Source organism: Dasypus novemcinctus, chromosome 23, assembly GCF_030445035.2.
Source record: "Dasypus novemcinctus isolate mDasNov1 chromosome 23, mDasNov1.1.hap2, whole genome shotgun sequence".
Lineage (NCBI taxonomy): Eukaryota > Metazoa > Chordata > Mammalia > Cingulata > Dasypodidae > Dasypus > Dasypus novemcinctus.
In genome coordinates, this window is record NC_080695.1 from 12,729,766 (window position 1) to 12,744,130 (window position 14,365).

The 14,365-nt window shown below is 39.7% G+C and overlaps 1 protein-coding gene across 3 annotated transcripts in view; it reads left to right on the top strand.

Moving 5' to 3' along the window:
- Positions 1 to 14,365, top strand: part of RSPH10B (radial spoke head 10 homolog B) — a 79,376-nt gene that overhangs the window by 39,195 nt on the left and 25,816 nt on the right. For all 3 annotated transcript variants that reach the window (XM_058285777.1, XM_071211140.1, XM_058285779.2), the window contains 4 exons: positions 4,795 to 4,984; positions 5,960 to 6,074; positions 7,077 to 7,156; positions 7,255 to 7,403. In XM_058285777.1, coding sequence (XP_058141760.1) covers positions 4,795 to 4,984; positions 5,960 to 6,074; positions 7,077 to 7,156; positions 7,255 to 7,403 — 534 coding nt within the window. The remainder of the gene's footprint in view (positions 1 to 4,794; positions 4,985 to 5,959; positions 6,075 to 7,076; positions 7,157 to 7,254; positions 7,404 to 14,365) is intronic.

The window sequence follows — 14,365 nt, forward strand, 5'->3', positions numbered from 1 at the left end:
CTGTCCATGGTAACCACCAATTTGTGTTCTATCTCTATGGATTACCTATTTCATATCAATAGAATCATGTAATATGTATCTTTAGTGTCTGGCTTCTTTCATTTAGTATAATATTATTGAGGCTCATCCATATTGTAGCATGTATCAGCACTTCGTTCCTTTTTATGGCTGAAAGCCATAGTGTAGATACACCACACTTTTTAAAACCATTCTTCTGTTGATAGACATTTGTGCTGTTTCCACCTTTTGGCTATGAATATGCATGTACATATATTTGAGTACCTGTTTTCAATTAGGTATATACCTACGAGTGGAAATGCTGGGTCATGTGGTAATTCTTCATTTAACTTTTTAAGGAATTGCCAAACTGTTTCCCACAGTGACTGAGCCATTTTAAATTCCTACCAGCAATGTTCAAGAGTTCCAATTTTTTCACATCCTCACCAACACTTGCTGTTGTCTGACTTTTTTATTATAATGATATTAGTGGCACTTCATTGTGGCTTTGATTTGCATTTCCCTAATGCAGTGATTAATGATGTTGATACATCTGCAATTGAGAAATAGTACCAAATACTTACAAAGGACAATAAAAAAACATTTATTGCCTTAAAATAAATGATGTTGAATTGCACATTTTTTCATGTTCTTTTTGGCCGTTTGTTTATCTTTGGAGAAATGCCTGTTTAAGTTCTTTGCCCATATTTTAATTGGATTGTTTGCCTTTGTGCTATTGAGTTGTAAGATTCTTTACATTTTCTAAATACTAGACCCTTATCAAATACATTATTTGCAAAAATTTGCAGATATTGTCTTTTCATTTTCTTTTTTCCATTTTCTTGATGTCCTTTGTTGCACAGAAGTTTTAAATTTTGATGGAATTCAATTTATCCACTTTGTTTTGTTGCTCTTGCTTTTGGTGTAATGTCTAAGAATCCATTGCCTAATAGAAGGTCCTGAAGATGTTTCCCTTTATGTTGTCTTATAGGAATTTTATAGATTGAATTCTTATATTTCAGTCACTGACCCATTTTGAATTAATTTCTGTATATAGTGTGAGGTATGAATCCAATTTCAGTCTTTTGCATGTGGATATCCAGTATTACCTACACAAGTTGTTAAGAGACTTATTTTCTCATTGAATGCATTTAGTACCTTACTGAGAGTCAATTGACCATAGATATGTGGCTTTATTTCTGAACTTTCAATTCTTTTCCATTGGTTTGTCTATTCTTATGCCAGTATCACACTGTTTTGATTACTGTAGCTTTGAAATTGGTAAGTGTGAGCCCTCCAATTTTGTTCTTTTTTCAAGATGTTCAGGCTATTTGGGGCCCCTTATTATGGCATATAACTGCTTTTAGCATTTCTGCCCAAAAGATTGCTAGCATTTTGATTGGGATAGCATTGAACCTGTAAATTTCTTTCAGTAATATTGACTACTTAATACTAAGTCTTCCAGTCCATGAACACGGGATGTCTAGCCACTTATTAAGGCCCTCTTTAATTTCAGCAATGTTTCATAGTTTTCAATATACAAATCCTTCTTGTCCTTGCTTTAATTTTTTCTTACATATTTTATTCTTTTAGATGTTATTATAAATGGAACTTTTTCCTGATTTCCTTTTCAGATTGTTCATTGCCATTGTACAGAAACACAGCTGAATTTTGTGATCTTGTACACAACTTTGCTGAACTTGTTTATTAGCTCTACTAATTTTCTTATGGATTCTTTGGGATTTTTTATATATAGGAGCATGTCATCTTTCCAATTTGGATACCTTTTATTTCCTTTTCTTGTCTAATTGCTCTGGCTAGTATTTACAATACTATATTGAATAGAAGTGGTAGAAAGAGGCATTCTTGTCTTGTTCCTAATCTTAGGAGGAAAGCTTTTAGTCTTTCACCATTGAGTATGGTGTTAGCAGTGGGTTTTTCATATATGTCCTTTATCATGTTGATGGAGTTCTCTTCTATTGCTATTTTTCTGAGCAGTTTTATTAATAAAGGGTGCCAGATTTTGTCATGCCTTTTCCACATTAATTGAGATGATCATGGTTTTTTACCCTTCATTCTATTAACATGGTATATTATATCAACTGAATTTCTTTAAAAAAAATTTTTTTTTAATTTCTCTTCCCCCTCCCCCCCAGTTGTCTGCTCTCTGTGTCCATTCGTTGTGTGTTCCTCTGTGACTGCCTCCATTCCCATCAGCAGCACCGGGAATCTGTGCTTCTTCTTGCTGCATCATCTCGTTGTGTCAGCTCTCCATGTGTGCGGCGCCATTCCTGGGCAGGCTACGCCTTCCTTTGCACTGGGTGGCTCTCCCTGCAGGGCGCACTCCTTGTGCGTGGGGCTCCCCCACATGGGGTACACCCCTGCGTGGCACGGCACTCCCTGCGCACATTAGCACTGCACGTGGGCCAGCTCCACACAGGTCAAGGAGATCTGGGGTTTGAACCCTGGACCTCCCATGTGGTAGACAGACGCCCTATCCATTAGGCCAAGTCCGCTTCCCTCAACTGATTTTCTTATGCTGACCCACCCTTGCATTCCTGGGATATGTTGTCACCCAGAAAGCTGTTCTGTCATGAAGGGAGAAGTCAAAACCAAGGTCAGGGAAGCAGATGTTCGTCAACTAGTTGGACACCCGCCTCCCACATGGGAAGTCCTGGGTTTGGGTCATTGTACCTTCCAAAGAAGAGAAGCAGGTGCCTGCACCGTCACAGTGAGAGCTAGGTGCTGCACCCTGCTGTAACAAGAGCTAGACGCTGCACCCTACAGCAATGAGCAGACACCTAAGTGAGCAGATGCCACACGTCAGCAGACACTGCAGCCCACGGGGTGTGGATGCAGCTCACGCTGTTGGGCAGTCCCTTCCCGTTTTGGAGGTTCCAGGTTCAGCTCCCAGTGCCTCCTGGAGAAGGCGAGCAAACAATGAGTAGACAGATAAGAGAATCATCTGGGGGTGGGGATAAATTAAAAATAAAATAAACGAATCTTAAAAACAAAACCAAACCACCAATGTACTTTAAGAACAAGTGAATTAGCCCTCTAATATGCAAGTTATACCAGGAATAGTGGTTTGTGGGCTGGTGAACAAAAGCACCACAATGCTCTCTTGATTATTATTATTTTTTTTATGTACTGTGGTTGGGGATTGAACCCCAGACTTCATAAGTGGGAAGCTGGCGCTCAACCCACTGAGCCACATCAGCTCCCCTGAGTCGGTTTTTTCATTTGTTTGCTTTTTTCTTTTTTTAGGAGGCACCGGGGACCAAACCCAGGAAGCAGGTGCTTGAGGCACATCTTTTCCATCACAATGCTCTCTTTTTTTTAGTTTTGGTGCTATATACTTTGAAAATAAATGAATTTTATTGATACATATTAATAAAGCATACAGTTTATCCAAAGTGTTCAATCAATGGTATTTGGTATAATCACATATTTGTGCGTTCATCACTTCAATCATTTTTAAAACATTTTTATTATTTCAATAATAAAAAACAGACAAAAAAAAAATAAGAAAATTCCTCACCTCGCAGTGTCTCTAGTTCCCTTGCTGTACATAGCTGCTATTTCTGGCTATTCTTGCACAATTATTTACTTGTTTATTAAGCAGTTTTATTGACATATATTCACACACCATATGATCTAGTCAAAGTGTATAACCAGTGGCTTTTTGTATAATCACAGTGTACATTCATCATCTCAAAAATTTTAGAACAATTTCATTACTGCAAAAAGATTTCACACCCCTTAGCATTCCTTCCTTAGCTATACATAACCACTAATCTAATTTTATCTTTATAAATTGATTTTATATTTACATTTTATATAAATGGAATCATACAATATGTAGTGTTGTGTCTAGTCTCCTTCACTTGGCATAATGGTTTTTTTGGTCTGATATTAACATTTTGTAATATTAACATACATTTGTTCAGCTTCAAAGAAACATGGTCTTAAATATGCAGTTTTACCCATATTCATATTTCACATAATATATTTGGTTCATAATATGCTCTTTTAATGAAATTCAGCTGTCCTTTTCTTCACTAAGCAGCGCTCCTTGTTGCTGTAAGATTGGATTAGATTCCAGAGTTCCAAAAAAGTTGCTCTGTCAGTGTTTGCTATCATATGGTTGTTTCAGCGGAGGGACAGATTCTTTGGGCACCCTACTCCACCATTTTCTACGTGACAGCAGTTGTATGCTTGCTGTACATGCCATTTATCAGTTTAAGGAAGTGCCTTTCTATTCCTAATTGTCTGAGGCTGTTTATTACGACTGGACGTTGGGTTTTGTCAAAAGCATTGATGGATACGATCATGTGGTTTTGTTTTATCTGTAGTTATTACAGTGAATTACATTCATTTTTCAAATGTTGAACCAGCCTTACAATGCCAGAAAAAACCTTGGTGTTTATTCTTGGTGTTGCTATATTAGTCTTTTATGAATATATTGCTGGCTTCGATTCACTAATATTTTGTCAAGGGTTTTTACATCTGTGTTCATGAGGGATATTGACTGATAAGACAACAGAACATTATTTTTGCCATTCAGATAGGAGACTGTCACATGGCAATATGAAAGGAATTCCATTCTCCAGATACCAGCATGTGTTTTTACTGTTAATCAGAAATTGTACTTTATTGATGTGACCTGAATTTGTCTACATTGTGCTAGCCCTATGTGGTTCTTTTACATGTGTTGCTTTTGAATATAGGTATTGTTTCTTTTACTTTTATCCTCATTAGGTAAAATTAACTTATGTGTGGTTTTCTTCTTTTCAGGTAGAATATGCTATCTTAAGAAATATTACAGAATTAAGAAGAATCTATAGCTTTTACAGCAGCCTAGGGTGTGATCACTCTCTGGATAATACCTTTCTGATGACAAAGCTTCAGTTCTGGCGATTTCTAAAAGACTGCAAATTTCATCACCATAAAATAACACTTGCTGATATGGACAGGATATTAAATGGTGAGCTTTCCCGGTCTGTCTCATCTTTTAGGTTAAAGGATGATACAACACAAGGTCACCTTGAAACCGGTTAAGAAACATTGAGGAAGTGGGGAAGGCATCTCTTGAGAGAGGTGTTCCACGGATTAGCAGATGGTCTTACTCTCAAGGTCTTTACTGTATACTTGAAGAGACAACCACAGGAACTAATAGCCAACAAAGACCATCGATAGCAGGGGTCTGCCTAGTACAGCCCGTGGGCCAAATCCAGCCACCACCTGTTTTTGTAAATAAATATTAGAACATAGTCATGTCCATTCATTTATGTATTGTCTATCACTGCTTTTTTGGTATAGCACCAGAGCTAATTAGTTGTGACAGAGACTGGCCCTCAAACGCTAAACTATGTACTCTCTGGCTCTTTACAGAAAAGTTCGCTCACTCCAACATATATGAAAAAAGTACGAAATTGGCAGGTCAGAAGCAGGATTAGGGAGAGCTTGAATAGTCTAGGAAAAGGCTTTTAGGTGGTTGTAGTCTTGGTCGTGCTTTAGAAATTGCATGCAATAAATTTAAAACTTTGAAGGTTGTTAGAGTCATTATGCCATTCCTTCCAGGGGAAATCTGGAACACAGCACAGAAAACCTCAGTTTATCTACTCGATAAGTAAAATATTAGGAAAAAATACTCTTCTTCTTCAGACTTAAGTGTTTGAAAACCTACTTACAATCCATTTACAGCTGGCAGCATTAGTCTCAACAGGGCTCACGCCACTTTCAGAAACACTGGGACAGTGTTTCTTTGAAGTTTTGATAAACTGACCAGATGGAGACCTTTCGTCTGGTGGTTCCTTTTAGTGGAGTCTTATATACTGTCCAGAGTATCCCCTAGGAAGTAAAGTACTCCATCAAAATCAGTTCTCAAAATTGTATACCAGGAGCAAATAAAATAGGTTTCAGAAAATACTAGGCGTCCTCTCCAATTCTCTTATTTTAGCCAATAATGACATACCAGTTGAAGAAAGTCATTCTCCATTCACAACGATACTTCTGCGAACATTTTTGAACTTCCTCCTGCAGTTGGCTTACCACATTCATCACAAAGAATACCAGTGAGTACTGTTTCCAGACCCCCATGGCGCTTGCCGCACCTTGTCAGGATGAGGGCGGAGCTCGCCGTTTTACGCTTCTCACGCTGTCCTCTTTTCTTCTGTATTCACTATTACTTTGACTTAAACTCGAAATGAAGGACTAGAAACAAAACTTCTCCACCAGTGTTTACCGCAAAGCTGTCAGATCCTAGATTAAAACCTTCAAAACCCTTCAGATCTGAGCCATGTCATACTGCAACTAGCTCTTGGAGGCTTTGTGTTGTTTTGTTTTTTCAGAAATAGCCACAACCGACTCCTTCTTCTTAGGGCAGAATATCCTATATTTCTCAGGGCAAAATTAATATTATGTCTTTTACCAAAAAAAACCTTTTTATTTTGAAATAATTTTAGATTTACAGAAGAGTTGCCGATTAGAGAGTTCTCATATACCCTTCACCTACTAGCATCCTCTTACATGAACATGGTAAATTTGTCAAAACTAAAGAATTAACATTGTTACAATACTATTAACAAAAGCACAGACTTTATGAGGATTTCCCCAGTTTTCCCACTGATGTGCCTTTTCTGTTGCAGGATCCAATCCAGGATCCCACATTGCATTTTGCTGTCCTGTCTTCTCAGTCCCCTCCAGTCTGTGATCGTTGTTTGGACTTCTCGTGACCTTGACCATTGTAAAGCATACTGGCTAATTATTTTGTAAAACACCTCACGATACTGGCTTTCTGGTGTTTTCTCCTGACTGGAGGGACATTCTGGGTTTTGGGGAAGAGACCGCAGAGGTGACCTGCCCTTCTCACCATTTGGTATCAGGGGCCATACGATGTCGATGGTCACTGGGTAAAGTGCCGTCCATCCAATTTCTCCCCTGTGAACTCACTGTTTTCCCCATTTCCATACTCTGTATGTTAGAAGCAACTCCGAGTCCAGCCACATTCAAGGAGCGGGGAACTAAGCTTCCACTTCCTAGAGGGAGGAGTAATTATGAAAACTTTTTAATTGTAGAAATAGAAGCCCATCGCTCTTCATGTGCTTTACAAAACTGATGACTGAGAACATCCATCCCAATGCCTGCCACGTGAAAGGTAAATGCAAAAACAGGACTAGAGACACCATCACTTGTTTCAAAATAGAAACCCTGTCGTCATTTTTTGAGTGTTTTATTTTCCCTTGATCTTTTTAGGCAGCTTGTTCAGTGAGCAGCAGCGGACGCTCTATTCAATGAACTACATTGATAAGTGCTGGGAGATTTACGCGGCTTACTGCAGACCAAACACAGCTCCTCCGTATGAGCTTACCATGCGGATGAGGCACTTCCTCTGGATGTTGAAAGTAATCTCCTAAGTTTCATGTTGGTTTTATATTTATAAGCATTTGATTTTAATTAAAGAAAGGCAAGATATTCTAGTTTTGATATGCAAATAAGATGAGAATCTGGGATGAATTTTCATGGCCACTGAACGTTCACTGGTCTCTTTTGGCAGAAGAGAGGGAAGTGAGAGAGTAATTCAAAAGGTCTGTGATAGCAGAAGGAACAGAAATAGAGGGAGTGCCTGCCTACCGTGCTTCCCCATGGCTGGAGCGTACAGGCAGTGGCCTGCTTACCTTTGCTAACGCATACCTGGCTGTTGAAAGGAAAAGGGGAGGGTGAATGCCATTTAAAAATTATGCTTCACCAAAAAAGTGATTTTTAAAAAGTAAGTAATTATCAAAAATAGTGAGAACATCTAATCCATACAATGTTCTCGTAATAATTATTGGTGGTTTTGTTTCATGGTGTTCTAATTTATACTTCTGGGAATATAAATGTTAAAACTAAAAGGGAATGCTAATAGAAAATAGAGTGCTTTAATCATTTTAATTGTATTGTGTATATCAGAAGAAACTAAATAACCTAGTGTCCAACTATAGGAAAATAGTATTGAAAATGTGATCTTTTTAGATGATATATTATTCAGCTATTTATTTGTTCACCTTCCCGCCTTGCTTCAGGGTCATTTTTAAAAAAGATTTATTTATTTATTTTCCCCCTTCCCCTCCTCCCGCCCTGCTGTTTTTGCTGTCTGTGTTGTCTTCTCTTCTCATTTTCTCTCCTCTAGGATTCACTGGGATTCGATCCTGGAGACCTCTGATGTGGAGAGAGGTTCCCTGTCAATTGTGCCACCTCAGTTCCTGGTTTCTGCTGTGCTTCACCTTGACTCTCCCCTTGTCTCTCTTTTGATGTGTCATCATCTTGCGTGACTCACTTTCTCAGGGCACTGGCTCAGCACGCGGGCACTTGTGCAGGCACTGGCTTACCGCATGGGCATGCTTTCTCTTCTTTTTTCACCAGGTGACCCCAGAGATGGAACCCAGGTCCTGCCATATGATAGGCGGAAGCTCTATCACTTGAGCCACATCCGCTTCCCTCAAGGTCACTTATTTTTGAAGAAAGTAGGTCATTTGTCTCTGTAGAGAATGTCATCAGAGCTCCTGGATTTGGTTGACTGCATCTTTACAGTTTGGATAAGATAGTTCTCTTTTTTTTTTTTTTAATTTAAGTTTGTTTTTTTTAAAAGATTTATTTATTTATTTAATTCCCCCCTCCCCCGGTTGTCTGTTCTCTGTGTCTATTTGCTGCGTCTTGTTTCTTTGTCCGCTTCTGTTGTCGTCAGCGGCACGGGAAGTGTGGGCGGCGCCATTCCTGGGCAGGCTGCACTTTCTTTCGCGCTGGGTGGCTCTCCTTACGGGGCGCACTCCTTGCGCGAGGGGTTCCCCTACGCGGGACACCCCTGCGTGGTAGGGCACTCCTTGCACGCATCAGCACTGCACGTGGACCAGCTCCACACGGGTCAAGGAGGCCCGGGGTTTGAACCGCAGACCTCCCATGTGGTAGACGGACGCCCTAACCCCTGGGCCAAGTCCATTTCCCAGATAGTTCTCCTTACCTCACATCTTCACTAAAGTTAGAGGATTAAGTTCAGGTTCATTTCTTTGGAAAAACTGCAGGTGGTTCTGTGTACTTCCTACACATCACATCGAGAACATAGCACTTTTATTTCCCCAAATGTGGGAAACTCAACTGCATAATTTGTGGTAGTGGGGGACTGCGTCCATTCTCCCGCCAAGGGATAAAAAGAATAGTGCACTTTTAGTGATGTTGAGAGTGACGGTATGTTACTGGGTGTCAGGACGATCCCTCCATTATAATGTTTCCCATAAACCTTTCACCAGTGATTTTAGCAGCCCTGATGACCAATGCAAGAGCCCGTTATTTCATAAGGAGTTGCGCAATGGTAATTTTCTAAGTTTATCATTCATTCTGTATTTATTAGCTTTGAGTCTTCTTTCAAGAACATCACCTTAGCAGCTATTTCATTACTCCGAAATACAGTCCGTAAGGGAAAAGAGGGATAAATGCTTGATTTTTTCCCCTTTATTAATTTTCAGAATAGTGAGTCGATATCCTAGCAATTCTTCAAAGGTGACTAATAAGGTTTTAAAAAATCGTTATTAACTCCTAGATTTAGACATAATTTGATATGTTTTAATCCACTGCAGTTACTCTTTCATTGTGGTTTTGATCTGCATTCTCCTAGTGGTTAATGATATTGAACATCTTTTCATGTGTTTATTGGCCATTTGTGTATCTTCTCTGGAGAAATGTCTATTCAAGTCCTTTGCCCATTTTTAAAAAATTGAATTGTTTTCTTTTTGTTGTTGAGTTGTTGGAGTTCTTATACATATTCTGGATATTAAACCCTTACCGGATATATGGTTTCCAAATATTTTCCCCCATTCTGTAGGTTATCTTTTCACTTTCTTGATATGTCATTTGATGCACAAAAGTTTTAAATTTTGATGAAATCCAATTTATCCTTTTCTGGTGTCATATCCAAGAAAGCTCTTTTGGATGTTATGTGGAAGTTCTTTGGATGATGAGGCACAAACACAGAGAGCTAGCCAGCTGAATGGATGAAAGGACAGCTTTATTAGATCAACAAGCCTGGCGGAGCAGAGGGGAGAAGGGGGGGGTTTACCCAACCTGGGTTCCTGTGAGGGTCTGTGCGGGTGGCGGGAGGGACCACACATGGGTTCCGAGCTCTTGCCTTTATTGTGGCCCCAAGGGGAGCGGTAGGGCTTTCCCGCTCTGCTGGGGATTGGCAGTTTCAAACTTTACGATGCGAAAGGCAGACGTGGCAGGGGCCATTCAGAGAAGCTAAGGGCGGCTTTTATCCAAACCTTAGGGAGGTGCGGGCCTTGCTCGTCACGGTTATGCCCAGGGCAGGCTCAGCTCGGGTATTCACTCAAAAGGGGATCTTATGACTAAGCAAAAATGACAAGGCACCAAATATAATTTTTTTTATGCCATTACCAAAGCTTTGTTAATCCAGGGTCATGAAGATTTATTCCTGTGTATTCTAAGAGTTTTACAGTTTTAGCTCTTTCCTTAAGGTCTGTGATCTCTTTCGAGTTAATTTTTGTGTATGGCATAAGGAAGGGGTCCAACTCCATTCTTTTGCATAAAGACTGTTCTTTCTTCATTGACTTGTCTTGGCACCCATGTCGAAAGTCAATTGACCATAGATATATGGGCTCAATTCTAGTCCTTTCATCTATATGTATGTCTTTATGCCAGTGCCTCACTCTCTTGATTCCTGTTGCTTCCCAACCTTTTATGGAACATTTTTCCCCTTGCTGAAAGGTCTTTTATCCTTGTTCTGAAATGTCATGACAATGTGGTTTTGATGTGGATCTTTTAAAATTTATTATATGCACCTTCCCATTGGAAACATTGTGTCCTTGGAAATGTTCTTGAATTACTTCTTCAGTCTTTCCTGCCCTCCAATTTTCCTTATCTTCTTTTTCTGGAAGTTAGATGTTGAACCTCATGGACCAGTTAGCTAATTTTTCTTTCTTCTCTCTCCGATCATCCAGTCTTGGCTTTTTGTTCTCGTTTCGGAGTGATTTCTTGTTTTATCTATAACTCCTTCTATTGAATATCTTATTTCTGCTATGATATTTTTAATCTCCAAAAGCTCTCTTCATTCTCTGATTGTTCTTTTTTAGCACTCTGTTTGTTTTTTAATTAGAGAAGTTGTGATCTTACAAAACAATCATTCATAATGTACACACATCACTCCTCCACAAACACCTTGCACTGTTGTGGAACATCTAGTACAGATTATGTAAGAACATGATCAGACTGCCATCACCAGCTATGGTTCACAGTGCACTGTCGGTATGTTTTTCCTTACACCCCCTATTATTAACACCATGTATTAGCACTGTCCTTTTTGTTACAGTTCATGAAAGAACACTCATATTTTTATTGCTAACCACAGTCCATCTTCCACCACACAGTTTACTGTGTTACACAGTCCCATGCCTTGTGTGGTTTATCCAAAGTGTAGCCTCAGTGGCTATCACTTTCATCACAGAGTCATGCAGTCATCACCCTGGTTAACCTTTGAATGCTTTACTTAACTGAAAAGAAAAAAATCCCTTTCTTCTCTATTATTGGCCCTTAGTGTTGATATACCTTCTTTGACATTGATGCAAGAATATTATAATATTGCTGTTAATTATAGTTCGTAAGTTATATTATTTGTATTTTTCCCATGCATCACCATATTCTTATCACCTTGTAATAGCGACATACGTTTGTTGTAGTTCATAGAAGAATGTTCTTATATTTGTTTTATTAACCACAGTCATCATCCACCTCAAGGTTCACTGTGCTGTTCAGTCCCCATATCATTCTCCAGCTTTCCTTCCAATGACATTTACATCCCTAGAATACCCCCTCAGCTGCCATCCCATTTATAATCCAGCCGTGTTACTTCTACTCACCATAATGTGTTACCATCAGCTCTATCCATTTCCATACTTTAACAGTCAAGCTAATAGAAAACTCCACAGACGTTAAGCATCAGTACCCCTTCTCAGTGCTCATCCTGTCTCCCATAACCTACAGTCTAGGTTTGGATTCCATGTGTTTATTCTTCATATTTAGTTCATATTAGTGAGATCATGCAATATTTGCCCCCTTGTGTCTGGCTTACTTCACTTAGCATAATGTCCTTAAGGCTTGTCCATGTTATCCTATGTGTCCCAATTTCATTTTTCCTCACAGCAGCATAGTATTCCATCATATGTATACACCACACTTTGTTTATCCATTCATTGGTTGATGGACACTTGGGTGTTTCCATCTTTTGGCAATTGTGAATAATGCTGCTATGAACATCAGTGTGAAAATGTCTCTTCACGTTACTGTTTTCAGTTTCTCCTAGATATATTCCTAGTAGAGGGACAGCTGGATCATATGGCGGTTCTATATTTAGCTTCCTGAGGAACTGCCAAACTGTCTTCCACAAAGGCTGCTCCACTCCACATTCCCACCAACAGTGAAAGCGTGCTCCCACGTCTCCACAGCCTCTCCAGCACTTGTTTTCTGTTTTTGTTTTAAAAATAATGTCCGTTCTATGAGGTGTGAAATGATATCTCATTGTAGTATTGATTTTCATTTCCCTAATAGCTAGTGATATTGAACATTTTTCAAGTGCTTTTTCACCATTTGTATTTCTTCTTGGGAGAAATGCCCATTTAAGTCTTTTGTCCATTTAAAAAATTGAATTGCTTGCTCTTTTATTGTTGAGTTGTATGATCTCTTCATTTTATTTAATTTTAATTTTATTTTATTATTTTATTTTATTGTATTTTCTCTCCCCTTCATCCCCATTGTCTGCTCTCTCTGTCCATTTGCTGTATGTTCTTCTGTGTTCACCTGCATTTTTGTCAGTGGCACCGGGAATCTGTGTCTCTCTCTTTTTTTTTTTTTTGGATTTATTTATTTATTTATTTCTGTCTTCTCCCCTCCAACCCCTCCACGGTTGTCTGTTCTCTGTGTCTATTTGCTGCGTCTTCTTCTTTGTCCACTTCTGTTGTTGTCAGCGGCATGGGAATCTGTGTTTCTTTTTGTTGCGTCATTTTGCTATGTCACCTCTCTGTGGGTGCGGCACCATTCTTGAGCAGGCTGCATTTTCTTTCGTGCTGGGCGGCTCTCCTTACGGGGCGCACTCCTTGCACGTGGGGCTCCCCTACACGGGGGACAACCCTGCGTGGCAGGGCACTCCTTGTGTGCATCAGCACTGCGCATGGGCCAGCTCCACACGGGTCAAGGAGGCCTGGGGGTTTGAACCGTGGACCTCCCATGTGGTAGGCAGACGCCCTATCCACTGGGCCAAGTCTGCTTCCCTCTGTGTCTCTTTTTGTTGCATCATTGTGCTGCGTCAGCTCTCTGTGTGTGCGGTGCCATTCCTGCGCAGGCTGTGCTTTTTTCACGTGGGGTGGCTCTCCTTGCGGGGGTGCACTCCTTGCATATGGGGCTTCCCTATGCGAGGGCACCCCTGTGTGGCATGGCACTCCTTATGCGCAACAGCACTGTGCAGGGGCCAGCTCACCACACGGGCCAGAAGGCCCTGGGTTTGAACCCTGGACCTCCTGTATGGTAGGTGGATGTTCTATCAGTTGAGCCACATCTGCTTCCTTATGATCTTTTTATATAGCATGGAAATCAAACCTTTATTAGATATATGATTTCCAAATATTTTCTCCCATTGAGTAGGCTGCCTTTTCGCCTTCTTGACGAAGTCTTTTGAAGCACAAAAGTGTTCAGGTTTGAGGAGGTCCCATTTTTTCTTTCATTGCTTATGCTTTCAGTGTAATGTTTAAGAATCTAACACCTACCACCAGGTCTTGAAGATGTTTCCTTACATTTTCTTGAGGATTTTTATGGTTCTCACTTTTATATTTAGGTCTTTGACCCATTTTGAGATAATTTTTATATAAGGTATGAAGTAGGGGTCCTCAGTCTTTCTTTTGGATATGACTATTCAGGTCTTATAGCACCATTTATTGAATAGACTGTTCTGCCCCAGGTGGGCAGGTGTGACAGCCTTGTGAAAAATCACTTGACCATAGATGTGAGGGTCTGTTTCTCAACAATCATCTTGGTTCCACTGGTTTTTATGTTTATCTTTATGCCAGTACCATGCTGTTTTTACCACTGTAGCTAGGTAATATGATTAAAAGTCTGGAAATGAGAGTCCTCCAACTTCCTTTTTAAAATGTTTCTGGCTAATTGGGGCTTTTTACCCTTTCAAATAAACTTGATAATTGGGTTTTACATTTCTTTTTAAAAAGCTGTTGGAATTTTTATTGACAATGCATTGAATCTGTATTTCAATTTTGGTAGAATTGACATCTTAATGATATTCAGTCTTCCTTTTCATGAACACAGAATGTTCTTC